Source organism: Giraffa tippelskirchi, chromosome 8 (genome assembly GCF_054371585.1).
Source record: "Giraffa tippelskirchi isolate mGirTip1 chromosome 8, T2T-mGirTip1v1.2.pri, whole genome shotgun sequence".
NCBI lineage: Eukaryota > Metazoa > Chordata > Mammalia > Artiodactyla > Giraffidae > Giraffa > Giraffa tippelskirchi.
In genome coordinates, this window is record NC_137282.1 from 66,771,207 (window position 1) to 66,798,340 (window position 27,134).

Genomic DNA, 27,134 nt, shown 5'->3' on the forward strand with positions numbered 1-27,134 from the left:
GCCGAGGCATGCAGCCCACCCTGATTCCTGCGGGGGCCTGACTTGGGAAGTGCCATCTGGTAGCTTTGAGACTCACCAAACCAAATTGCACTGGAGAGAGGAAGGACACCTTCCTTCATCCACCCCCCACCCCCGCCGGATTCCCACATACCCTGACCCCTTTCTCTGGATTTCGGAGCCATTTCCAGAGTCCCGCTCATATGACCTCATTCGAAGTGCACTGTGGACGAGCTGCCATCTGCAGCTGCTACCACAGCAGCCAAGGGCTTTAGCTCCCGAGTACCTCCCTTCCTTTGGAACTTGGGGGCCCTCTACTCCCCACTTGCACACCACACACCTTTGCTGAGGATTGTGGGGACCCTCACTCAGTTTGCAGCACGTTGTAGCCATCCCTGTCCTCTCAATACCTCCCTTGAAACTCAGCTTGTGAGCTCCTTTGGAGCAGCGTGGCCCACCTGCAACACTGCAACGGAAGAGACACAGCTGACAGTGAAACAGCAGCTTAGATCTGACGGCCGGAAAGCTCTGTCAAAAGGGACCTCCCTCTTCACACCGTAGAGGCTCTAGGAGCCACCAGGGTTTCGGAACCAGTGCTGGGGCCAAAAGGACTCCACAGCTGTTTTCCTTCCTGGGGAGGGTTCTGGCTCGAGTGGGAATGGCTCAAGTCTCCTAAGGTTCTGAAAGCCCACTGTGTGCAGATTCACGGTACACAGAGAGCAGAAGGTGGAGTCCTGTCCTGGAGGTGGTCACAGCTCACGGATGAGCCAGGCAGGCAGGCAGGCAGGGCATGAGAACACCTGAGCTGCCTTCATGAGTGAATGGTGTGGGGGCAGAGGAAGAGAAGCCGGTCTGCTCCCTCGTGTGGTGCCCAGGGCAGGTTGTCCCCAGAGGAATCCCTTACGACAGTGAGGACTATCACGGCTGTTTCCCAAGGGGTTCTGTCAGTGCGTGTCTTCCCCGGAGCGGTCAGGCCGTCTCTAAAATACACTGGCCATGGGCATTGCCTCTCCTTGGAACTTCCCATCTGTTTCTCTTTTTTATGGAACAGTGAATTTCTAGAGGGGTTCTGGGCCACAAGGATGTTGGGTCATTTTCTAGCCTTCTGTCATGAAGAACGCTTTCCTGGGCGTTGGGGTGGTTTGTTGTTCCAGCTCCCTTTCTTGGCTTCTTTTGGGAGCTGGTGCAACAAGAGGAGCTCAGCCTCTGCCTTCTGGCTGAGATGGCACCCTTCAAACAGCAATGCCTGCCTGGAGATAATGATGGCATTTGCCAAAAGGGCTTCGTTTGGCACATGGTATCTTGAAAGGACGTACAACGTCCTTTCAGCTATCAAAGGCTAGTTCAAAGGACATAAACATGAGAACTCTCCAGTGGAGTCTTACAGTAGGTGGAGCGTCCGAAAAAAACTCCTTCAGTCATTTCACTGAGAGTCATTGATTGGGGACACCAAGAATATAGGAAGGAATGCAGAAGGAAAAGATGAAACTGTGTTCAGGATCGGGCGGAGGGATGAACAGGGCGTGCTTGCCTTGAATCCAGGCTTTGTTGGGGGGTGGGGCATAAAGATGGAACGGGTCTGAAACTACAAAGTGGTGATGGTAACACAGTATCACCAGAGTTACACAACAGTGTTCCCAAATTGCAACAATGATGAAAAAGTTTACTAATCCCAACTTAACCAACAAAAATACAGGAAACCACGCAAAAAAGAAAACATCACCAGAAAGGTGGAAACAAACCAAATGCAAAGCAGTTCGGGGGAAAGGAACTCCATGTCCCCTGGGGGCAGACCGAGTTGACGGCGTCCACGGTGAGCAGACAGGGATGGAGGCTGCAGAGCCGACCGCTCCCCTGGACGTGGTGTTTCCGGCAAGGGCTCTGGGTCTCTGTCCAGAGCGGGGGCTCGTTCTCCCTGCAGGGGTGGGTGAGTCATCGTGGGCGTCTGGGTGTTGCGCGGGAGCCAGGGCAGGCTCTCCCTGCCGAGGCGGTGACTCCTCCTCTGCCTCGGGTTCTCCTGCCAAAGGCCGAGCAGGTAGAGGTGCACGTGGAGGTGGAGGTTCTGGCTGAGGGGGTGGGACATCAGTGCCTGGGGCTGGGGGTCCTGCAGGCACGGAGATCCGATCTGCCCGGTGTGCTGGCCAGTACCCAGCTGGCCTGGTGTCTCTGCGAGGGCAAGTCTCGGTTCTCCATCTGCCCTCGGTGGATCCCTGGGTCCTGCACCTGGAGCCACCACCTCTGTAGGGACAGGTCTGGGAAGTGGAGCCTGGTTCCAGTTGGAGGCCAGTGCTAGAGCTGTGGGAGAAGCATCGTTTGCCCGCAGGCCAGCCTTGGCATGTGCGTATCCCGGGACAGAAAGCTTCCAAGAGATTCCCAAAGAATACCCAGGGTCGGATGTCTTTTGGGACTGAAGTGTGCAAGATGGGGGGCGGGGGGTGTGAGGCCAGCGCTTGCTGCAGGCCCAGCAGCAGCTTTCGGGGACTCGTCCCTGTGTAGCTCAGCACCCCCTCCGCACACACTCCCGTACACCAGCCCCAGCGTCCTCACCTCTGTGCTCTGGCGTGCTGGGCTCCAGGTCCTCCTGCTGCCTCAGAGGCCGGGGTTCTCGGGACTCTGGGTCGGAGCCGGGTGTGCTGAGCTCCGTGGCAGCCTCAGACTGGGCCGCCGGGTGTATCCTGGGCGGTGTCTCGGCAGCAGGCCTTCCCCGCCTCCGCTTCGCCCCCGGTGGGGCTGATGCCTCCGTGGGCACGCTCACCTGGAGCCTGCACTGGGCCTCACGGGCGGGGGGGTGGTGCTCCGACCCCTCCCTCCGGGAGCTGGATGGGGTGTCCCCGTCCTCGGCCTCATCACGTGGGAAGCTCTGCAACGACAGTGACCGTCAGCCAGCCATGCTGGGAGTTTTCCGAGCTGGGCCTGGCCAGTGGAGCCGCTGCTTCGGCCTGCTCGAACTTCTCTGCCCAGAAGGGTCAGAGACGTGTGTCTGCTCAGATCCCCACCCGGGAGGAAAGAGACCCACCTGAGGGTGTGAGGTCAGCCTGGGCGGCCGGCCCTGCCCGCACTCTCCCCATCCCGCCCAGCATGCTCTCCCCTGGGGTGTGGACACAACTTGTCCGCAGGCTTCTGACCCCACATCCACCTGGGCTTCCTTGAGGGAGACACACCCTGAGAAACCCGCATCCACACACACAGGCAAAGGACCCGGTGTTTCCGGGTGGCATGGGAGAGGTGGCCTGGCCCGGCCTGGGGCTCCCCGTGTTACCTTTCTGTTTCTCCGGGCAAAGGGCCAGAGGCGTCTCGGGGGTGCCCTGAGCCAACGTCGACAGGGTGCCCACGCACACTGCCTGTGAGCTCTCCTGAGGCCCCGGCCTCTGGGCAGGGGCAAACAGCAGAACATCTCGGGAGCAAGTGATCTGGCTGGGGGCTCCTCTCCGCTCTCGAGGCCTGGATACCCGGGTTGCGGGTTCTGTTGGGTTCTGTTGCCGGCAGGTGACATCATTTCCTGGGGTTCGTGCTGAGGTCCCTTCCCCAAAACTTCCCAAGCGAATCCCTGGGTTTCTGACTGCTCGACCACCACCCTTAAGCCATGTGCAGGCACAGTGACACCCACCCAGCCCAGCCGACAGCCCTGGGGAGGCCTGGGTGCAGCCAGGGCCTGAGCTCCGAGGGCCCCGCTGCTCTCAGACCAGGCTCCTTCTTCTCATAAGTGGTGTGGCCCTGGACAAGCATATGCCCCTCAGGGTTTCCCCAGTCTCTCCATCTGCAGAGTGGCGGTCATTCTCCCATCTGCTTCCTAGGTCTGTCGGCCTACGAGCAGCTCCATGCCTTTCCACCTGGGGCCGATATCACGTGGAGCGTGTGCGCTGAGACTTCAGAAAGAAAGATTCCTTCCTGGGCTGACACAGCACAGAATGGGGCAGAACGAGGCCTGGATGTGCCGTGGTACCCAGGAAAAGGCACTCCCCCTCCTGACTGTTTTGAGACCCCGCATCCAAGTTGGAGGACCGAAAGGAAGACTCGAAGGTCTCCCTCTCTTATAGAAAAGAGTGGCCAACTTTCTGGTCCTCTGTTTCCATTGAGATTCTGTTCAAGTGTCCCAGCTCGGCTTCTGCGGGTGGCTGAGCTTCTAATGGCTCCCTGCGTTCTTGTCTTTTCCTCTCCAAACCTTCCGTCCTTTTCCCCCTTCTGGGGTGGATGGGCGCTGTCATTGCTTCTACCTTCGAGACAGATTGATGAAAAGTCTGGACCATCGACTCCTTTCCTCTCTTTGGTTCCGTGTCTCTCTCTGGCTGTGTCCCTCTCTTTTGCTTTCTCAATTCAGTCTGTGTCTTCCTCTTTCTCTCTCGTGTGTGGACGGATGGATGCTAGGAATGCACATGTATATGATTAGATGAGGGTTATGTTTTAGGGATAGGTTAGAGGGAGAGAAAGGCTTTAGGTCGGAGTTGGTCATGGGGGAAGGGTCAAGGGTGGTGGTGGTGTTTCTTGGAATCTGAGTGCTGTGCATTCTTCGTCTCTTTCCATATGAACCCCTTCTCAGATACACCACTTGCAAGGAGTCTCTCGTGTTCCGTTTCCTCTCTTTTGCATTTGTGAATGCTTGCTTAGCTTCTCTGTTGTGAAGAGGTTCCATTGGATGGAAACCCATTGGTGTACTTCGTGTACCTCTTTCCCTTACTTGAAGAGACCCATTTCTACCTCCGCCCAGCAAATGGCAAGGAGACTCTGATGTTAAGGAGCCTTTGACCTACGCTTCTTTCTAGCTATCTCATGACATCAGCCTTTAGGGTGAGGTTTTCCCCGATATTGAGGTGGTCTGAGATCAAAACCAATAGCGTTCTTCAGATGTAGCTGTCTGGTTTTCCCATGGACATGTATTGAAGAGGCTTTCTTGTTCCCATTTGGATATTCTCCCCTTCTGTGTCAGAGATGAGTTGAGCATGGATGCTGGGGTCTGTGTCTGGACCCTCAACTTTATTCCATCGATCTGGATCTGTGTGTGTTGTTGTATTCCCAATAGCATACTGTCCGGCTCCTGCTGCTGCTGCTGCGGCTAAGTCACTTCAGTCGTGTCTGACTCTGCGCGACCCCATGGCCTGCAGCCTACCAGGCTCCTCCGTCCAGGGCATTTTCCAGGCAAGAGTACTGGAGTGGGTCGCCATTGCCTTCTCCGATACTCTCCTGAGGATCCTAGTTTGGTCGTCTAATTTCCTTTCACACAACCTTGGATGTCCGTATCGGGGCTTTTTCGTCGGATTGTATTGACAATTTAGGCTCTTTTCTGTTTCCGTACCCCTTTTGCAATTCTTGGTTGGGTGCGAAAATGCATTGGCATTTTGGGAGGAATAGCATCGAAGCTGTGGATTGCCTTGTGGGGCTGGGATATCATTTTCCAAATAGGAATTCTTTCAAGCCCTGAGCACAGCTTCTCTTTCCAGGGATTGGTGTGGGCTTGATCTTCCTTCTTCCATCTCTCGCCGTTTTGTGAGAACAGGTCCTTCCTTCCCTTCTGGGTTAGATGGACCCGTGGGGATCACTTCAGTGAATGGCATTGTCAGTGGGGGTGATAATTCCCTTCTCATTGGAAGACTTTGCTGTGAGTATTAGAAATGCAAGTGATTTCTCTTCCCCTTCCTCCCTGTCCATCTCTCAGGGCCACCGGGAAACAGAGGCCTCACCCAGGGTCACACAGGCCTGAGGAGGTACAACTAGACTGTTGATTCTTCAGGCCCTCAGTGCTGGACATCATCCGGGATACTCTGTGTGTGTCTTCCTCAGTCTGGTGTCCCTTCAGACCTTTCCCTAGTTTTCACAGGCTTGTTGTGTTGGTGTTCTTTGTCTGTTTGGAGACACATCCTTGATAAGCTTTGTGTTTCCACTCATTCGTCTCGCGATGTGTGACCTGTCTTTTGCTTTTGTACTGAGGTCTTTCCCACAGTAGATATCTTTGATTTTGCAAAGTCCACTGTATTCTCCTGGTTTTTTTTGTGGACTGCCTTTTAGTTTTGTGTGTGAAGACTCAAAGCACGTGTCCGGTTTCGGCTCATTGTTCCTCTAGATTTGTGACAAGTTTTCATGGAATGTTTGTCTAGGGATAACTGGAAGTGAACTCGGTGTAAGGTGTCAAGTCTCCATCTTCATTCATGTCATCCCCTGCAGTTTCCAATACCCTGTTCCTGAGTGGTATTGGAGACCTTGAGGGAAGTTTGCTTGCATTGGAGTTTGCGTTTCCACCTTGATTAACTTCACACTGTTCTGCCCTCAGGGACACTGTCAAGGGGGAGTGAGGAGCAGCCTGCACTTCCAGCAGTGACCACACGGTGGGGCGAGTGCTGCTCTCCCCTCTGGGAGCCCCAGGCCACAGGCATCCCAGTGAGGAGCCAGCTCTGTGCTCAGCTGAAAGGAGTTAGTCTCTCAGGAGCCTCTGAGCCCTTCCGTTTGGATCACCCAGGGTGGGCATTTACTGTGACAGAAAAAATTGCCCTGAATTCCATGGACGGAAGAGCCTGGCTGTGTAGAGATCGTGAGTTGCCGTGAATCAGACACAACTGAGGACACAAAAATTCAATAGATTAAAACACTTTTTGGGTGTGGGGGGGAGTAAAAGGGGGTGATGTGGGTTTTTTTTGTCTTATAAAATAGCCAAGGGAAATCTAGTTTAAACCTAAATTCACATATATGGGATAGGTATAGCTCTCCGTCACCCTATTAAAAAAACTACTAAACTTTTTTGAAAGTTTATTTTGTAGCTTCCTTGAGCACTTCATTGTGAAGCTTTTTTTTTTTTTTTTTCTGTGACTTTGGCCTCATTAAAAAGTACGGTTTGCCTTTACTGGATAATTTTGTTCATTGGTTTCTTAGGGAATCTTGGTAATATTTGAGTTTCCTGGGGAGTATGGTCACATGACCTGGCCCTGGCCAATCGGTGCCTTCCACCTCCTTGGCCACTGTGATTGGCTCCGGACTGGGGCAGTGCCCAATCGGGGCCCAGGGCCGGGCCTCACGTTAGAAGCCAGGGGAAGAGGAGCTCTCGTCCTGCTGGGGTAGGGGAAGGGGTGGGGCCGGGGGAGGTCAGGCTCCATAAGTGGGAGGGGCGTGAGGTCCGCCTGCGGCAGTTGGTGACCTTCCTGCTCCCCTCAGGGCAGAGCCGCCGGCGTGAGAATGAGGGCGCTGCTGAGCCCAGGGACTGGGATGGCCTGTTGCTGCTGTGGTCCCAGAGCTCCACCCGAGACCTGAGGGAAGCCGTCTGCCCGTGAGTCCTCTCCCGCTTGTCTGTCAGCTTGTTTGAAACATGCTGGGTTTTCTGCCCAGCTGGCTAAGGGGAGTCCCTGGAAACGCAAGGGTGTGGGTTTTGGCAGACTTCAGGGAAGACATGCCAGATGAGCCTGGGAGACTCCAGCTTAATCTGGATTCAGGAGATATCTCCTCGGGCCAGCTAGTAATTGTAGGATAAGCCTAATGAGTCTTCACAGGATGAAGAGAGTAACGTGCCAAGGTAGCAATCGATGTCCTCATTCGAGAGGTTGAAGCTGGTGCTCAGAGAAGCGGGGAACTTGGCCAGAACAAGCAGGTGTGCACCCAGACAGAACCCCCAGATCCGGCCATTGGAGCTCAGGGAGGCCACTGGTGTGGCTTGTCCCTGTGGCAGGGGCCGAGGCATGCAGCCCACCCTGATTCCTGCGGGGGCCTGACTTGGGAAGTGCCATCTGGTAGCTTTGAGACTCACCAAACCAAATTGCACTGGAGAGAGGAAGGACACCTTCCTTCATCCACCCCCCACCCCCGCCGGATTCCCACATACCCTGACCCCTTTCTCTGGATTTCGGAGCCATTTCCAGAGTCCCGCTCATATGACCTCATTCGAAGTGCACTGTGGACGAGCTGCCATCTGCAGCTGCTACCACAGCAGCCAAGGGCTTTAGCTCCCGAGTACCTCCCTTCCTTTGGAACTTGGGGGCCCTCTACTCCCCACTTGCACACCACACACCTTTGCTGAGGATTGTGGGGACCCTCACTCAGTTTGCAGCACGTTGTAGCCATCCCTGTCCTCTCAATACCTCCCTTGAAACTCAGCTTGTGAGCTCCTTTGGAGCAGCGTGGCCCACCTGCAACACTGCAACGGAAGAGACACAGCTGACAGTGAAACAGCAGCTTAGATCTGACGGCCGGAAAGCTCTGTCAAAAGGGACCTCCCTCTTCACACCGTAGAGGCTCTAGGAGCCGCCAGGGTTTCGGAACCAGTGCTGGGGCCAAAAGGACTCCACAGCTGTTTTCCTTCCTGGGGAGGGTTCTGGCTCGAGTGGGAATGGCTCAAGTCTCCTAAGGTTCTGAAAGCCCACTGTGTGCAGATTCACGGTACACAGAGAGCAGAAGGTGGAGTCCTGTCCTGGAGGTGGCCACAGCTCACGGATGAGCCAGGCAGGCAGGCAGGCAGGGCATGAGAACACCTGAGCTGCCTTCATGAGTGAATGGTGTGGGGGCAGAGGAAGAGAAGCCGGTCTGCTCCCTCGTGTGGTGCCCAGGGCAGGTTGTCCCCAGAGGAATCCCTTACGACAGTGAGGACTATCACGGCTGTTTCCCAAGGGGTTCTGTCAGTGCGTGTCTTCCCCGGAGCGGTCAGGCCGTCTCTAAAATACACTGGCCATGGGCATTGCCTCTCCTTGGAACTTCCCATCTGTTTCTCTTTTTTATGGAACAGTGAATTTCTAGAGGGGTTCTGGGCCACAAGGATGTTGGGTCATTTTCTAGCCTTCTGTCATGAAGAACGCTTTCCTGGGCGTTGGGGTGGTTTGTTGTTCCAGCTCCCTTTCTTGGCTTCTTTTGGGAGCTGGTGCAACAAGAGGAGCTCAGCCTCTGCCTTCTGGCTGAGATGGCACCCTTCAAACAGCAATGCCTGCCTGGAGATAATGATGGCATTTGCCAAAAGGGCTTCGTTTGGCACATGGTATCTTGAAAGGACGTACAACGTCCTTTCAGCTATCAAAGGCTAGTTCAAAGGACATAAACATGAGAACTCTCCAGTGGAGTCTTACAGTAGGTGGAGCGTCCGAAAAAAACTCCTTCAGTCATTTCACTGAGAGTCATTGATTGGGGACACCAAGAATATAGGAAGGAATGCAGAAGGAAAAGATGAAACTGTGTTCAGGATCGGGCGGAGGGATGAACAGGGCGTGCTTGCCTTGAATCCAGGCTTTGTTGGGGGGTGGGGCATAAAGATGGAACGGGTCTGAAACTACAAAGTGGTGATGGTAACACAGTATCACCAGAGTTACACAACAGTGTTCCCAAATTGCAACAATGATGAAAAAGTTTACTAATCCCAACTTAACCAACAAAAATACAGGAAACCACGCAAAAAAGAAAACATCACCAGAAAGGTGGAAACAAACCAAATGCAAAGCAGTTCGGGGGAAAGGAACTCCATGTCCCCTGGGGGCAGACCGAGTTGACGGCGTCCACGGTGAGCAGACAGGGATGGAGGCTGCAGAGCCGACCGCTCCCCTGGACGTGGTGTTTCCGGCAAGGGCTCTGGGTCTCTGTCCAGAGCGGGGGCTCGTTCTCCCTGCAGGGGTGGGTGAGTCATCGTGGGCGTCTGGGTGTTGCGCGGGAGCCAGGGCAGGCTCTCCCTGCCGAGGCGGTGACTCCTCCTCTGCCTCGGGTTCTCCTGCCAAAGGCCGAGCAGGTAGAGGTGCACGTGGAGGTGGAGGTTCTGGCTGAGGGGGTGGGACATCAGTGCCTGGGGCTGGGGGTCCTGCAGGCACGGAGATCCGATCTGCCCGGTGTGCTGGCCAGTACCCAGCTGGCCTGGTGTCTCTGCGAGGGCAAGTCTCGGTTCTCCATCTGCCCTCGGTGGATCCCTGGGTCCTGCACCTGGAGCCACCACCTCTGTAGGGACAGGTCTGGGAAGTGGAGCCTGGTTCCAGTTGGAGGCCAGTGCTAGAGCTGTGGGAGAAGCATCGTTTGCCCGCAGGCCAGCCTTGGCATGTGCGTATCCCGGGACAGAAAGCTTCCAAGAGATTCCCAAAGAATACCCAGGGTCGGATGTCTTTTGGGACTGAAGTGTGCAAGATGGGGGGCGGGGGGTGTGAGGCCAGCGCTTGCTGCAGGCCCAGCAGCAGCTTTCGGGGACTCGTCCCTGTGTAGCTCAGCACCCCCTCCGCACACACTCCCGTACACCAGCCCCAGCGTCCTCACCTCTGTGCTCTGGCGTGCTGGGCTCCAGGTCCTCCTGCTGCCTCAGAGGCCGGGGTTCTCGGGACTCTGGGTCAGAGCCGGGTGTGCTGAGCTCCGTGGCAGCCTCAGACTGGGCCGCCGGGTGTATCCTGGGCGGTGTCTCGGCAGCAGGCCTTCCCCGCCTCCGCTTCGCCCCCGGTGGGGCTGATGCCTCCGTGGGCATGCTCACCTGGAGCCTGCACTGGGCCTCACGGGCGGGGGGGTGGTGCTCCGACCCCTCCCTCCGGGAGCTGGATGGGGTGTCCCCGTCCTCGGCCTCATCACGTGGGAAGCTCTGCAACGACAGTGACCGTCAGCCAGCCATGCTGGGAGTTTTCCGAGCTGGGCCTGGCCAGTGGAGCCGCTGCTTCGGCCTGCTCGAACTTCTCTGCCCAGAAGGGTCAGAGACGTGTGTCTGCTCAGATCCCCACCCGGGAGGAAAGAGACCCACCTGAGGGTGTGAGGTCAGCCTGGGCGGCCGGCCCTGCCCGCACTCTCCCCATCCCGCCCAGCATGCTCTCCCCTGGGGTGTGGACACAACTTGTCCGCAGGCTTCTGACCCCACATCCACCTGGGCTTCCTTGAGGGAGACACACCCCGAGAAACCCGCATCCACACACACAGGCAAAGGACCCGGTGTTTCCGGGTGGCATGGGAGAGGTGGCCTGGCCCGGCCTGGGGCTCCCCGTGTTACCTTTCTGTTTCTCCGGGCAAAGGGCCAGAGGCGTCTCGGGGGTGCCCTGAGCCAACGTCGACAGGGTGCCCACGCACACTGCCTGTGAGCTCTCCTGAGGCCCCGGCCTCTGGGCAGGGGCAAACAGCATTACATCTCGGCAGCAAGTGATCTGGCTGGGGGCTCCTCTCCGCTCTCGAGGCCTGGATACCCGGGTTGCGGGTTCTGTTGGGTTCTGTTGCCGGCAGGTGACATCATTTCCTGGGGTTCGTGCTGAGGTCCCTTCCCCAAAACTTCCCAAGCGAATCCCTGGGTTTCTGACTGCTCGACCACCACCCTTAAGCCATGTGCAGGCACAGTGACACCCACCCAGCCCAGCCGACAGCCCTGGGGAGGCCTGGGTGCAGCCAGGGCCTGAGCTCCGAGGGCCCCGCTGCTCTCAGACCAGGCTCCTTCTTCTCATAAGTGGTGTGGCCCTGGACAAGCATATGCCCCTCAGGGTTTCCCCAGTCTCTCCATCTGCAGAGTGGCGGTCATTCTCCCATCTGCTTCCTAGGTCTGTCGGCCTACGAGCAGCTCCATGCCTTTCCACCTGGGGCCGATATCACGTGGAGCGTGTGCGCTGAGACTTCAGAAAGAAAGATTCCTTCCTGGGCTGACACAGCACAGAATGGGGCAGAACGAGGCCTGGATGTGCCGTGGTACCCAGGAAAAGGCACTCCCCCTCCTGACTGTTTTGAGACCCCGCATCCAAGTTGGAGGACCGAAAGGAAGACTCGAAGGTCTCCCTCTCTTATAGAAAAGAGTGGCCAACTTTCTGGTCCTCTGTTTCCATTGAGATTCTGTTCAAGTGTCCCAGCTCGGCTTCTGCGGGTGGCTGAGCTTCTAATGGCTCCCTGCGTTCTTGTCTTTTCCTCTCCAAACCTTCCGTCCTTTTCCCCCTTCTGGGGTGGATGGGCGCTGTCATTGCTTCTACCTTCGAGACAGATTGATGAAAAGTCTGGACCATCGACTCCTTTCCTCTCTTTGGTTCCGTGTCTCTCTCTGGCTGTGTCCCTCTCTTTTCCTTTCTCAATTCAGTCTGTGTCTTCCTCTTTCTCTCTCGTGTGTGGACGGATGGATGCTAGGAATGCACATGTATATGATTAGATGAGGGTTATGTTTTAGGGATAGGTTAGAGGGAGAGAAAGGCTTTAGGTCGGAGTTGGTCATGGGGGAAGGGTCAAGGGTGGTGGTGGTGTTTCTTGGAATCTGAGTGCTGTGCATTCTTCGTCTCTTTCCATATGAACCCCTTCTCAGATACACCACTTGCAAGGAGTCTCTCGTGTTCCGTTTCCTCTCTTTTGCATTTGTGAATGCTTGCTTAGCTTCTCTGTTGTGAAGAGGTTCCATTGGATGGAAACCCATTGGTGTACTTCGTGTACCTCTTTCCCTTACTTGAAGAGACCCATTTCTACCTCCGCCCAGCAAATGGCAAGGAGACTCTGATGTTAAGGAGCCTTTGACCTACGCTTCTTTCTAGCTATCTCATGACATCAGCCTTTAGGGTGAGGTTTTCCCCGATATTGAGGTGGTCTGAGATCAAAACCAATAGCGTTCTTCAGATGTAGCTGTCTGGTTTTCCCATGGACATGTATTGAAGAGGCTTTCTTGTTCCCATTTGGATATTCTCCCCTTCTGTGTCAGAGATGAGTTGAGCATGGATGCTGGGGTCTGTGTCTGGACCCTCAACTTTATTCCATCGATCTGGATCTGTGTGTGTTGTTGTATTCCCAATAGCATACTGTCCGGCTCCTGCTGCTGCTGCTGCGGCTAAGTCACTTCAGTCGTGTCTGACTCTGCGCGACCCCATGGCCTGCAGCCTACCAGGCTCCTCCGTCCAGGGCATTTTCCAGGCAAGAGTACTGGAGTGGGTCGCCATTGCCTTCTCCGATACTCTCCTGAGGATCCTAGTTTGGTCGTCTAATTTCCTTTCACACAACCTTGGATGTCCGTATCGGGGCTTTTTCGTCGGATTGTATTGACAATTTAGGCTCTTTTCTGTTTCCGTACCCCTTTTGCAATTCTTGGTTGGGTGCGAAAATGCATTGGCATTTTGGGAGGAATAGCATCGAAGCTGTGGATTGCCTTGTGGGGCTGGGATATCATTTTCCAAATAGGAATTCTTTCAAGCCCTGAGCACAGCTTCTCTTTCCAGGGATTGGTGTGGGCTTGATCTTCCTTCTTCCATCTCTCGCCGTTTTGTGAGAACAGGTCCTTCCTTCCCTTCTGGGTTAGATGGACCCGTGGGGATCACTTCAGTGAATGGCATTGTCAGTGGGGGTGATAATTCCCTTCTCATTGGAAGACTTTGCTGTGAGTATTAGAAATGCAAGTGATTTCTCTTCCCCTTCCTCCCTGTCCATCTCTCAGGGCCACCGGGAAACAGAGGCCTCACCCAGGGTCACACAGGCCTGAGGAGGTACAACTAGACTGTTGATTCTTCAGGCCCTCAGTGCTGGACATCATCCGGGATACTCTGTGTGTGTCTTCCTCAGTCTGGTGTCCCTTCAGACCTTTCCCTAGTTTTCACAGGCTTGTTGTGTTGGTGTTCTTTGTCTGTTTGGAGACACATCCTTGATAAGCTTTGTGTTTCCACTCATTCGTCTCGCGATGTGTGACCTGTCTTTTGCTTTTGTACTGAGGTCTTTCCCACAGTAGATATCTTTGATTTTGCAAAGTCCACTGTATTCTCCTGGTTTTTTTTGTGGACTGCCTTTTAGTTTTGTGTGTGAAGACTCAAAGCACGTGTCCGGTTTCGGCTCATTGTTCCTCTAGATTTGTGACAAGTTTTCATGGAATGTTTGTCTAGGGATAACTGGAAGTGAACTCGGTGTAAGGTGTCAAGTCTCCATCTTCATTCATGTCATCCCCTGCAGTTTCCAATACCCTGTTCCTGAGTGGTATTGGAGACCTTGAGGGAAGTTTGCTTGCATTGGAGTTTGCGTTTCCACCTTGATTAACTTCACACTGTTCTGCCCTCAGGGACACTGTCAAGGGGGAGTGAGGAGCAGCCTGCACTTCCAGCAGTGACCACACGGTGGGGCGAGTGCTGCTCTCCCCTCTGGGAGCCCCAGGCCACAGGCATCCCAGTGAGGAGCCAGCTCTGTGCTCAGCTGAAAGGAGTTAGTCTCTCAGGAGCCTCTGAGCCCTTCCGTTTGGATCACCCAGGGTGGGCATTTACTGTGACAGAAAAAATTGCCCTGAATTCCATGGACGGAAGAGCCTGGCTGTGTAGAGATCGTGAGTTGCCGTGAATCAGACACAACTGAGGACACAAAAATTCAATAGATTAAAACACTTTTTGGGTGTGGGGGGGAGTGAAAGGGGGTGATGTGGGTTTTTTTGTCTTATAAAATAGCCAAGGGAAATCTAGTTTAAACCTAAATTCACATATATGGGATAGGTATAGCTCTCCGTCACCCTATTAAAAAAACTACTAAACTTTTCTGAAAGTTTATTTTGCAGCTTCCTTGAGCACTTCATTGTGAAGCTTTTTTTTTTTTTTTTCCTGTGACTTTGGCCTCATTAAAAAGTACGGTTTGCCTTTACTGGATAATTTTGTTCATTGGTTTCTTAGGGAATCTTGGTAATATTTGAGTTTCCTGGGGAGTATGGTCACATGACCTGGCCCTGGCCAATCGGTGCCTTCCACCTCCTTGGCCACTGTGATTGGCTCCGGACTGGGGCAGTGCCCAATCGGGGCCCAGGGCCGGGCCTCACGTTAGAAGCCAGGGGAAGAGGAGCTCTCGTCCTGCTGGGGTAGGGGAAGGGGTGGGGCCGGGGGAGGTCAGGCTCCATAAGTGGGAGGGGCGTGAGGTCCGCCTGCGGCAGTTGGTGACCTTCCTGCTCCCCTCAGGGCAGAGCCGCCGGCGTGAGAATGAGGGCGCTGCTGAGCCCAGGGACTGGGATGGCCTGTTGCTGCTGTGGTCCCAGAGCTCCACCCGAGACCTGAGGGAAGCCGTCTGCCCGTGAGTCCTCTCCCGCTTGTCTGTCAGCTTGTTTGAAACATGCTGGGTTTTCTGCCCAGCTGGCTAAGGGGAGTCCCTGGAAACGCAAGGGTGTGGGTTTTGGCAGACTTCAGGGAAGACATGCCAGATGAGCCTGGGAGACTCCAGCTTAATCTGGATTCAGGAGATATCTCCTCGGGCCAGCTAGTAATTGTAGGATAAGCCTAATGAGTCTTCACAGGATGAAGAGAGTAACGTGCCAAGGTAGCAATCGATGTCCTCATTCGAGAGGTTGAAGCTGGTGCTCAGAGAAGCGGGGAACTTGGCCAGAACAAGCAGGTGTGCACCCAGACAGAACCCCCAGATCCGGCCATTGGAGCTCAGGGAGGCCACTGGTGTGGCTTGTCCCTGTGGCAGGGGCCGAGGCATGCAGCCCACCCTGATTCCTGCGGGGGCCTGACTTGGGAAGTGCCATCTGGTAGCTTTGAGACTCACCAAACCAAATTGCACTGGAGAGAGGAAGGACACCTTCCTTCATCCACCCCCCACCCCCGCCGGATTCCCACATACCCTGACCCCTTTCTCTGGATTTCGGAGCCATTTCCAGAGTCCCGCTCATATGACCTCATTCGAAGTGCACTGTGGACGAGCTGCCATCTGCAGCTGCTACCACAGCAGCCAAGGGCTTTAGCTCCCGAGTACCTCCCTTCCTTTGGAACTTGGGGGCCCTCTACTCCCCACTTGCACACCACACACCTTTGCTGAGGATTGTGGGGACCCTCACTCAGTTTGCAGCACGTTGTAGCCATCCCTGTCCTCTCAATACCTCCCTTGAAACTCAGCTTGTGAGCTCCTTTGGAGCAGCGTGGCCCACCTGCAACACTGCAACGGAAGAGACACAGCTGACAGTGAAACAGCAGCTTAGATCTGACGGCCGGAAAGCTCTGTCAAAAGGGACCTCCCTCTTCACACCGTAGAGGCTCTAGGAGCCGCCAGGGTTTCGGAACCAGTGCTGGGGCCAAAAGGACTCCACAGCTGTTTTCCTTCCTGGGGAGGGTTCTGGCTCGAGTGGGAATGGCTCAAGTCTCCTAAGGTTCTGAAAGCCCACTGTGTGCAGATTCACGGTACACAGAGAGCAGAAGGTGGAGTCCTGTCCTGGAGGTGGCCACAGCTCACGGATGAGCCAGGCAGGCAGGCAGGCAGGGCATGAGAACACCTGAGCTGCCTTCATGAGTGAATGGTGTGGGGGCAGAGGAAGAGAAGCCGGTCTGCTCCCTCGTGTGGTGCCCAGGGCAGGTTGTCCCCAGAGGAATCCCTTACGACAGTGAGGACTATCACGGCTGTTTCCCAAGGGGTTCTGTCAGTGCGTGTCTTCCCCGGAGCGGTCAGGCCGTCTCTAAAATACACTGGCCATGGGCATTGCCTCTCCTTGGAACTTCCCATCTGTTTCTCTTTTTTATGGAACAGTGAATTTCTAGAGGGGTTCTGGGCCACAAGGATGTTGGGTCATTTTCTAGCCTTCTGTCATGAAGAACGCTTTCCTGGGCGTTGGGGTGGTTTGTTGTTCCAGCTCCCTTTCTTGGCTTCTTTTGGGAGCTGGTGCAACAAGAGGAGCTCAGCCTCTGCCTTCTGGCTGAGATGGCACCCTTCAAACAGCAATGCCTGCCTGGAGATAATGATGGCATTTGCCAAAAGGGCTTCGTTTGGCACATGGTATCTTGAAAGGACGTACAACGTCCTTTCAGCTATCAAAGGCTAGTTCAAAGGACATAAACATGAGAACTCTCCAGTGGAGTCTTACAGTAGGTGGAGCGTCCGAAAAAAACTCCTTCAGTCATTTCACTGAGAGTCATTGATTGGGGACACCAAGAATATAGGAAGGAATGCAGAAGGAAAAGATGAAACTGTGTTCAGGATCGGGCGGAGGGATGAACAGGGCGTGCTTGCCTTGAATCCAGGCTTTGTTGGGGGGTGGGGCATAAAGATGGAACGGGTCTGAAACTACAAAGTGGTGATGGTAACACAGTATCACCAGAGTTACACAACAGTGTTCCCAAATTGCAACAATGATGAAAAAGTTTACTAATCCCAACTTAACCAACAAAAATACAGGAAACCACGCAAAAAAGAAAACATCACCAGAAAGGTGGAAACAAACCAAATGCAAAGCAGTTCGGGGGAAAGGAACTCCATGTCCCCTGGGGGCAGACCGAGTTGACGGCGTCCACGGTGAGCAGACAGGGATGGAGGCTGCAGAGCCGACCGCTCCCCTGGACGTGGTGTTTCCGGCAAGGGCTCTGGGTCTCTGTCCAGAGCGGGGGCTCGTTCTCCCTGCAGGGGTGGGTGAGTCATCGTGGGCGTCTGGGTGTTGCGCGGGAGCCAGGGCAGGCTCTCCCTGCCGAGGCGGTGACTCCTCCTCTGCCTCGGGTTCTCCTGCCAAAGGCCGAGCAGGTAGAGGTGCACGTGGAGGTGGAGGTTCTGGCTGAGGGGGTGGGACATCAGTGCCTGGGGCTGGGGGTCCTGCAGGCACGGAGATCCGATCTGCCCGGTGTGCTGGCCAGTACCCAGCTGGCCTGGTGTCTCTGCGAGGGCAAGTCTCGGTTCTCCATCTGCCCTCGGTGGATCCCTGGGTCCTGCACCTGGAGCCACCACCTCTGTAGGGACAGGTCTGGGAAGTGGAGCCTGGTTCCAGTTGGAGGCCAGTGCTAGAGCTGTGGGAGAAGCATCGTTTGCCCGCAGGCCAGCCTTGGCATGTGCGTATCCCGGGACAGAAAGCTTCCAAGAGATTCCCAAAGAATACCCAGGGTCGGATGTCTTTTGGGACTGAAGTGTGCAAGATGGGGGGCGGGGGGTGTGAGGCCAGCGCTTGCTGCAGGCCCAGCAGCAGCTTTCGGGGACTCGTCCCTGTGTAGCTCAGCACCCCCTCCGCACACACTCCCGTACACCAGCCCCAGCGTCCTCACCTCTGTGCTCTGGCGTGCTGGGCTCCAGGTCCTCCTGCTGCCTCAGAGGCCGGGGTTCTCGGGACTCTGGGTCGGAGCCGGGTGTGCTGAGCTCCGTGGCAGCCTCAGACTGGGCCGCCGGGTGTATCCTGGGCGGTGTCTCGGCAGCAGGCCTTCCCCGCCTCCGCTTCGCCCCCGGTGGGGCTGATGCCTCCGTGGGCACGCTCACCTGGAGCCTGCACTGGGCCTCACGGGCGGGGGGGTGGTGCTCCGACCCCTCCCTCCGGGAGCTGGGTGGGGTGTCCCCGTCCTCGGCCTCATCACGTGGGAAGCTCTGCAACGACAGTGACCGTCAGCCAGCCATGCTGGGAGTTTTCCGAGCTGGGCCTGGCCAGTGGAGCCGCTGCTTCGGCCTGCTCGAACTTCTCTGCCCAGAAGGGTCAGAGACGTGTGTCTGCTCAGATCCCCACCCGGGAGGAAAGAGACCCACCTGAGGGTGTGAGGTCAGCCTGGGCGGCCGGCCCTGCCCGCACTCTCCCCATCCCGCCCAGCATGCTCTCCCCTGGGGTGTGGACACAACTTGTCCGCAGGCTTCTGACCCCACATCCACCTGGGCTTCCTTGAGGGAGACACACCCCGAGAAACCCGCATCCACACACACAGGCAAAGGACCCGGTGTTTCCGGGTGGCATGGGAGAGGTGGCCTGGCCCGGCCTGGGGCTCCCCGTGTTACCTTTCTGTTTCTCCGGGCAAAGGGCCAGAGGCGTCTCGGGGGTGCCCTGAGCCAACGTCGACAGGGTGCCCACGCACACTGCCTGTGAGCTCTCCTGAGGCCCCGGCCTCTGGGCAGGGGCAAACAGCAGAACATCTCGGCAGCAAGTGATCTGGCTGGGGGCTCCTCTCCGCTCTCGAGGCCTGGATACCCGGGTTGCGGGTTCTGTTGGGTTCTGTTGCCGGCAGGTGACATCATTTCCTGGGGTTCGTGCTGAGGTCCCTTCCCCAAAACTTCCCAAGCGAATCCCTGGGTTTCTGACTGCTCGACCACCACCCTTAAGCCATGTGCAGGCACAGTGACACCCACCCAGCCCAGCCGACAGCCCTGGGGAGGCCTGGGTGCAGCCAGGGCCTGAGCTCCGAGGGCCCCGCTGCTCTCAGACCAGGCTCCTTCTTCTCATAAGTGGTGTGGCCCTGGACAAGCATATGCCCCTCAGGGTTTCCCCAGTCTCTCCATCTGCAGAGTGGCGGTCATTCTCCCATCTGCTTCCTAGGTCTGTCGGCCTACGAGCAGCTCCATGCCTTTCCACCTGGGGCCGATATCACGTGGAGCGTGTGCGCTGAGACTTCAGAAAGAAAGATTCCTTCCTGGGCTGACACAGCACAGAATGGGGCAGAACGAGGCCTGGATGTGCCGTGGTACCCAGGAAAAGGCACTCCCCCTCCTGACTGTTTTGAGACCCCGCATCCAAGTTGGAGGACCGAAAGGAAGACTCGAAGGTCTCCCTCTCTTATAGAAAAGAGTGGCCAACTTTCTGGTCCTCTGTTTCCATTGAGATTCTGTTCAAGTGTCCCAGCTCGGCTTCTGCGGGTGGCTGAGCTTCTAATGGCTCCCTGCGTTCTTGTCTTTTCCTCTCCAAACCTTCCGTCCTTTTCCCCCTTCTGGGGTGGATGGGCGCTGTCATTGCTTCTACCTTCGAGACAGATTGATGAAAAGTCTGGACCATCGACTCCTTTCCTCTCTTTGGTTCCGTGTCTCTCTCTGGCTGTGTCCCTCTCTTTTGCTTTCTCAATTCAGTCTGTGTCTTCCTCTTTCTCTCTCGTGTGTGGACGGATGGATGCTAGGAATGCACATGTATATGATTAGATGAGGGTTATGTTTTAGGGATAGGTTAGAGGGAGAGAAAGGCTTTAGGTCGGAGTTGGTCATGGGGGAAGGGTCAAGGGTGGTGGTGGTGTTTCTTGGAATCTGAGTGCTGTGCATTCTTCGTCTCTTTCCATATGAACCCCTTCTCAGATACACCACTTGCAAGGAGTCTCTCGTGTTCCGTTTCCTCTCTTTTGCATTTGTGAATGCTTGCTTAGCTTCTCTGTTGTGAAGAGGTTCCATTGGATGGAAACCCATTGGTGTACTTCGTGTACCTCTTTCCCTTACTTGAAGAGACCCATTTCTACCTCCGCCCAGCAAATGGCAAGGAGACTCTGATGTTAAGGAGCCTTTGACCTACGCTTCTTTCTAGCTATCTCATGACATCAGCCTTTAGGGTGAGGTTTTCCCCGATATTGAGGTGGTCTGAGATCAAAACCAATAGCGTTCTTCAGATGTAGCTGTCTGGTTTTCCCATGGACATGTATTGAAGAGGCTTTCTTGTTCCCATTTGGATATTCTCCCCTTCTGTGTCAGAGATGAGTTGAGCATGGATGCTGGGGTCTGTGTCTGGACCCTCAACTTTATTCCATCGATCTGGATCTGTGTGTGTTGTTGTATTCCCAATAGCATACTGTCCGGCTCCTGCTGCTGCTGCTGCGGCTAAGTCACTTCAGTCGTGTCTGACTCTGCGCGACCCCATGGCCTGCAGCCTACCAGGCTCCTCCGTCCAGGGCATTTTCCAGGCAAGAGTACTGGAGTGGGTCGCCATTGCCTTCTCCGATACTCTCCTGAGGATCCTAGTTTGGTCGTCTAATTTCCTTTCACACAACCTTGGATGTCCGTATCGGGGCTTTTTCGTCGGATTGTATTGACAATTTAGGCTCTTTTCTGTTTCCGTACCCCTTTTGCAATTCTTGGTTGGGTGCGAAAATGCATTGGCATTTTGGGAGGAATAGCATCGAAGCTGTGGATTGCCTTGTGGGGCTGGGATATCATTTTCCAAATAGGAATTCTTTCAAGCCCTGAGCACAGCTTCTCTTTCCAGGGATTGGTGTGGGCTTGATCTTCCTTCTTCCATCTCTCGCCGTTTTGTGAGAACAGGTCCTTCCTTCCCTTCTGGGTTAGATGGACCCGTGGGGATCACTTCAGTGAATGGCATTGTCAGTGGGGGTGATAATTCCCTTCTCATTGGAAGACTTTGCTGTGAGTATTAGAAATGCAAGTGATTTCTCTTCCCCTTCCTCCCTGTCCATCTCTCAGGGCCACCGGGAAACAGAGGCCTCACCCAGGGTCACACAGGCCTGAGGAGGTACAACTAGACTGTTGATTCTTCAGGCCCTCAGTGCTGGACATCATCCGGGATACTCTGTGTGTGTCTTCCTCAGTCTGGTGTCCCTTCAGACCTTTCCCTAGTTTTCACAGGCTTGTTGTGTTGGTGTTCTTTGTCTGTTTGGAGACACATCCTTGATAAGCTTTGTGTTTCCACTCATTCGTCTCGCGATGTGTGACCTGTCTTTTGCTTTTGTACTGAGGTCTTTCCCACAGTAGATATCTTTGATTTTGCAAAGTCCACTGTATTCTCCTGGTTTTTTTTGTGGACTGCCTTTTAGTTTTGTGTGTGAAGACTCAAAGCACGTGTCCGGTTTCGGCTCATTGTTCCTCTAGATTTGTGACAAGTTTTCATGGAATGTTTGTCTAGGGATAACTGGAAGTGAACTCGGTGTAAGGTGTCAAGTCTCCATCTTCATTCATGTCATCCCCTGCAGTTTCCAATACCCTGTTCCTGAGTGGTATTGGAGACCTTGAGGGAAGTTTGCTTGCATTGGAGTTTGCGTTTCCACCTTGATTAACTTCACACTGTTCTGCCCTCAGGGACACTGTCAAGGGGGAGTGAGGAGCAGCCTGCACTTCCAGCAGTGACCACACGGTGGGGCGAGTGCTGCTCTCCCCTCTGGGAGCCCCAGGCCACAGGCATCCCAGTGAGGAGCCAGCTCTGTGCTCAGCTGAAAGGAGTTAGTCTCTCAGGAGCCTCTGAGCCCTTCCGTTTGGATCACCCAGGGTGGGCATTTACTGTGACAGAAAAAATTGCCCTGAATTCCATGGACGGAAGAGCCTGGCTGTGTAGAGATCGTGAGTTGCCGTGAATCAGACACAACTGAGGACACAAAAATTCAATAGATTAAAACACTTTTTGGGTGTGGGGGGGAGTGAAAGGGGGTGATGTGGGTTTTTTTGTCTTATAAAATAGCCAAGGGAAATCTAGTTTAAACCTAAATTCACATATATGGGATAGGTATAGCTCTCCGTCACCCTATTAAAAAAACTACTAAACTTTTCTGAAAGTTTATTTTGCAGCTTCCTTGAGCACTTCATTGTGAAGCTTTTTTTTTTTTTTTTCCTGTGACTTTGGCCTCATTAAAAAGTACGGTTTGCCTTTACTGGATAATTTTGTTCATTGGTTTCTTAGGGAATCTTGGTAATATTTGAGTTTCCTGGGGAGTATGGTCACATGACCTGGCCCTGGCCAATCGGTGCCTTCCACCTCCTTGGCCACTGTGATTGGCTCCGGACTGGGGCAGTGCCCAATCGGGGCCCAGGGCCGGGCCTCACGTTAGAAGCCAGGGGAAGAGGAGCTCTCGTCCTGCTGGGGTAGGGGAAGGGGTGGGGCCGGGGGAGGTCAGGCTCCATAAGTGGGAGGGGCGTGAGGTCCGCCTGCGGCAGTTGGTGACCTTCCTGCTCCCCTCAGGGCAGAGCCGCCGGCGTGAGAATGAGGGCGCTGCTGAGCCCAGGGACTGGGATGGCCTGTTGCTGCTGTGGTCCCAGAGCTCCACCCGAGACCTGAGGGAAGCCGTCTGCCCGTGAGTCCTCTCCCGCTTGTCTGTCAGCTTGTTTGAAACATGCTGGGTTTTCTGCCCAGCTGGCTAAGGGGAGTCCCTGGAAACGCAAGGGTGTGGGTTTTGGCAGACTTCAGGGAAGACATGCCAGATGAGCCTGGGAGACTCCAGCTTAATCTGGATTCAGGAGATATCTCCTCGGGCCAGCTAGTAATTGTAGGATAAGCCTAATGAGTCTTCACAGGATGAAGAGAGTAACGTGCCAAGGTAGCAATCGATGTCCTCATTCGAGAGGTTGAAGCTGGTGCTCAGAGAAGCGGGGAACTTGGCCAGAACAAGCAGGTGTGCACCCAGACAGAACCCCCAGATCCGGCCATTGGAGCTCAGGGAGGCCACTGGTGTGGCTTGTCCCTGTGGCAGGGGCCGAGGCATGCAGCCCACCCTGATTCCTGCGGGGGCCTGACTTGGGAAGTGCCATCTGGTAGCTTTGAGACTCACCAAACCAAATTGCACTGGAGAGAGGAAGGACACCTTCCTTCATCCACCCCCCACCCCCGCCGGATTCCCACATACCCTGACCCCTTTCTCTGGATTTCGGAGCCATTTCCAGAGTCCCGCTCATATGACCTCATTCGAAGTGCACTGTGGACGAGCTGCCATCTGCAGCTGCTACCACAGCAGCCAAGGGCTTTAGCTCCCGAGTACCTCCCTTCCTTTGGAACTTGGGGGCCCTCTACTCCCCACTTGCACACCACACACCTTTGCTGAGGATTGTGGGGACCCTCACTCAGTTTGCAGCACGTTGTAGCCATCCCTGTCCTCTCAATACCTCCCTTGAAACTCAGCTTGTGAGCTCCTTTGGAGCAGCGTGGCCCACCTGCAACACTGCAACGGAAGAGACACAGCTGACAGTGAAACAGCAGCTTAGATCTGACGGCCGGAAAGCTCTGTCAAAAGGGACCTCCCTCTTCACACCGTAGAGGCTCTAGGAGCCGCCAGGGTTTCGGAACCAGTGCTGGGGCCAAAAGGACTCCACAGCTGTTTTCCTTCCTGGGGAGGGTTCTGGCTCGAGTGGGAATGGCTCAAGTCTCCTAAGGTTCTGAAAGCCCACTGTGTGCAGATTCACGGTACACAGAGAGCAGAAGGTGGAGTCCTGTCCTGGAGGTGGCCACAGCTCACGGATGAGCCAGGCAGGCAGGCAGGGCATGAGAACACCTGAGCTGCCTTCATGAGTGAATGGTGTGGGGGCAGAGGAAGAGAAGCCGGTCTGCTCCCTCGTGTGGTGCCCAGGGCAGGTTGTCCCCAGAGGAATCCCTTACGACAGTGAGGACTATCACGGCTGTTTCCCAAGGGGTTCTGTCAGTGCGTGTCTTCCCCGGAGCGGTCAGGCCGTCTCTAAAATACACTGGCCATGGGCATTGCCTCTCCTTGGAACTTCCCATCTGTTTCTCTTTTTTATGGAACAGTGAATTTCTAGAGGGGTTCTGGGCCACAAGGATGTTGGGTCATTTTCTAGCCTTCTGTCATGAAGAACGCTTTCCTGGGCGTTGGGGTGGTTTGTTGTTCCAGCTCCCTTTCTTGGCTTCTTTTGGGAGCTGGTGCAACAAGAGGAGCTCAGCCTCTGCCTTCTGGCTGAGATGGCACCCTTCAAACAGCAATGCCTGCCTGGAGATAATGATGGCATTTGCCAAAAGGGCTTCGTTTGGCACATGGTATCTTGAAAGGACGTACAACGTCCTTTCAGCTATCAAAGGCTAGTTCAAAGGACATAAACATGAGAACTCTCCAGTGGAGTCTTACAGTAGGTGGAGCGTCCGAAAAAAACTCCTTCAGTCATTTCACTGAGAGTCATTGATTGGGGACACCAAGAATATAGGAAGGAATGCAGAAGGAAAAGATGAAACTGTGTTCAGGATCGGGCGGAGGGATGAACAGGGCGTGCTTGCCTTGAATCCAGGCTTTGTTGGGGGGTGGGGCATAAAGATGGAACGGGTCTGAAACTACAAAGTGGTGATGGTAACACAGTATCACCAGAGTTACACAACAGTGTTCCCAAATTGCAACAATGATGAAAAAGTTTACTAATCCCAACTTAACCAACAAAAATACAGGAAACCACGCAAAAAAGAAAACATCACCAGAAAGGTGGAAACAAACCAAATGCAAAGCAGTTCGGGGGAAAGGAACTCCATGTCCCCTGGGGGCAGACCGAGTTGACGGCGTCCACGGTGAGCAGACAGGGATGGAGGCTGCAGAGCCGACCGCTCCCCTGGACGTGGTGTTTCCGGCAAGGGCTCTGGGTCTCTGTCCAGAGCGGGGGCTCGTTCTCCCTGCAGGGGTGGGTGAGTCATCGTGGGCGTCTGGGTGTTGCGCGGGAGCCAGGGCAGGCTCTCCCTGCCGAGGCGGTGACTCCTCCTCTGCCTCGGGTTCTCCTGCCAAAGGCCGAGCAGGTAGAGGTGCACGTGGAGGTGGAGGTTCTGGCTGAGGGGGTGGGACATCAGTGCCTGGGGCTGGGGGTCCTGCAGGCACGGAGATCCGATCTGCCCGGTGTGCTGGCCAGTACCCAGCTGGCCTGGTGTCTCTGCGAGGGCAAGTCTCGGTTCTCCATCTGCCCTCGGTGGATCCCTGGGTCCTGCACCTGGAGCCACCACCTCTGTAGGGACAGGTCTGGGAAGTGGAGCCTGGTTCCAGTTGGAGGCCAGTGCTAGAGCTGTGGGAGAAGCATCGTTTGCCCGCAGGCCAGCCTTGGCATGTGCGTATCCCGGGACAGAAAGCTTCCAAGAGATTCCCAAAGAATACCCAGGGTCGGATGTCTTTTGGGACTGAAGTGTGCAAGATGGGGGGCGGGGGGTGTGAGGCCAGCGCTTGCTGCAGGCCCAGCAGCAGCTTTCGGGGACTCGTCCCTGTGTAGCTCAGCACCCCCTCCGCACACACTCCCGTACACCAGCCCCAGCGTCCTCACCTCTGTGCTCTGGCGTGCTGGGCTCCAGGTCCTCCTGCTGCCTCAGAGGCCGGGGTTCTCGGGACTCTGGGTCGGAGCCGGGTGTGCTGAGCTCCGTGGCAGCCTCAGACTGGGCCGCCGGGTGTATCCTGGGCGGTGTCTCGGCAGCAGGCCTTCCCCGCCTCCGCTTCGCCCCCGGTGGGGCTGATGCCTCCGTGGGCACGCTCACCTGGAGCCTGCACTGGGCCTCACGGGCGGGGGGGTGGTGCTCCGACCCCTCCCTCCGGGAGCTGGGTGGGGTGTCCCCGTCCTCGGCCTCATCACGTGGGAAGCTCTGCAACGACAGTGACCGTCAGCCAGCCATGCTGGGAGTTTTCCGAGCTGGGCCTGGCCAGTGGAGCCGCTGCTTCGGCCTGCTCGAACTTCTCTGCCCAGAAGGGTCAGAGACGTGTGTCTGCTCAGATCCCCACCCGGGAGGAAAGAGACCCACCTGAGGGTGTGAGGTCAGCCTGGGCGGCCGGCCCTGCCCGCACTCTCCCCATCCCGCCCAGCATGCTCTCCCCTGGGGTGTGGACACAACTTGTCCGCAGGCTTCTGACCCCACATCCACCTGGGCTTCCTTGAGGGAGACACACCCCGAGAAACCCGCATCCACACACACAGGCAAAGGACCCGGTGTTTCCGGGTGGCATGGGAGAGGTGGCCTGGCCCGGCCTGGGGCTCCCCGTGTTACCTTTCTGTTTCTCCGGGCAAAGGGCCAGAGGCGTCTCGGGGGTGCCCTGAGCCAACGTCGACAGGGTGCCCACGCACACTGCCTGTGAGCTCTCCTGAGGCCCCGGCCTCTGGGCAGGGGCAAACAGCAGAACATCTCGGCAGCAAGTGATCTGGCTGGGGGCTCCTCTCCGCTCTCGAGGCCTGGATACCCGGGTTGCGGGTTCTGTTGGGTTCTGTTGCCGGCAGGTGACATCATTTCCTGGGGTTCGTGCTGAGGTCCCTTCCCCAAAACTTCCCAAGCGAATCCCTGGGTTTCTGACTGCTCGACCACCACCCTTAAGCCATGTGCAGGCACAGTGACACCCACCCAGCCCAGCCGACAGCCCTGGGGAGGCCTGGGTGCAGCCAGGGCCTGAGCTCCGAGGGCCCCGCTGCTCTCAGACCAGGCTCCTTCTTCTCATAAGTGGTGTGGCCCTGGACAAGCATATGCCCCTCAGGGTTTCCCCAGTCTCTCCATCTGCAGAGTGGCGGTCATTCTCCCATCTGCTTCCTAGGTCTGTCGGCCTACGAGCAGCTCCATGCCTTTCCACCTGGGGCCGATATCACGTGGAGCGTGTGCGCTGAGACTTCAGAAAGAAAGATTCCTTCCTGGGCTGACACAGCACAGAATGGGGCAGAACGAGGCCTGGATGTGCCGTGGTACCCAGGAAAAGGCACTCCCCCTCCTGACTGTTTTGAGACCCCGCATCCAAGTTGGAGGACCGAAAGGAAGACTCGAAGGTCTCCCTCTCTTATAGAAAAGAGTGGCCAACTTTCTGGTCCTCTGTTTCCATTGAGATTCTGTTCAAGTGTCCCAGCTCGGCTTCTGCGGGTGGCTGAGCTTCTAATGGCTCCCTGCGTTCTTGTCTTTTCCTCTCCAAACCTTCCGTCCTTTTCCCCCTTCTGGGGTGGATGGGCGCTGTCATTGCTTC

The 27,134-nt window shown here is 55.6% G+C and overlaps 3 protein-coding genes across 3 annotated transcripts; all 3 read right to left on the reverse strand.

The window, feature by feature from the left end:
- Positions 1-1,642: 1,642 nt before the first annotated feature.
- Positions 1,643-3,433, reverse strand: LOC145517276 (uncharacterized). The gene is made up of 3 exons (XM_081519551.1): positions 3,257-3,433; positions 2,545-2,857; positions 1,643-2,292 (listed from the first exon to the last, which is right to left on the reverse strand). The coding sequence occupies exons 1-3, from the start codon at positions 3,389-3,391 to the stop codon at positions 1,664-1,666; spliced, it is 1,077 nt and encodes a 358-aa protein (XP_081375677.1). The 5' UTR covers positions 3,392-3,433; the 3' UTR covers positions 1,643-1,663.
- An 11,343-nt stretch (positions 3,434-14,776) lies between these two features.
- On the reverse strand, positions 14,777-18,720 carry LOC145517300 (uncharacterized). The gene is made up of 3 exons (XM_081519579.1): positions 18,544-18,720; positions 17,832-18,144; positions 14,777-17,579 (listed from the first exon to the last, which is right to left on the reverse strand). Exons 1-3 carry the CDS (start codon positions 18,676-18,678, stop codon positions 16,951-16,953), a joined length of 1,077 nt encoding a protein of 358 aa, XP_081375705.1. The 5' UTR covers positions 18,679-18,720; the 3' UTR covers positions 14,777-16,950.
- Positions 18,721-24,565: 5,845 nt separating this feature from the next.
- Positions 24,566-26,805, reverse strand: LOC145517183 (uncharacterized). Its single transcript, XM_081519448.1, has 3 exons — positions 26,183-26,805; positions 25,471-25,783; positions 24,566-25,218 (listed from the first exon to the last, which is right to left on the reverse strand). Exons 1-3 carry the CDS (start codon positions 26,417-26,419, stop codon positions 24,590-24,592), a joined length of 1,179 nt encoding a protein of 392 aa, XP_081375574.1. The 5' UTR covers positions 26,420-26,805; the 3' UTR covers positions 24,566-24,589.
- Between the last annotated feature and the right edge of the window lie 329 nt (positions 26,806-27,134).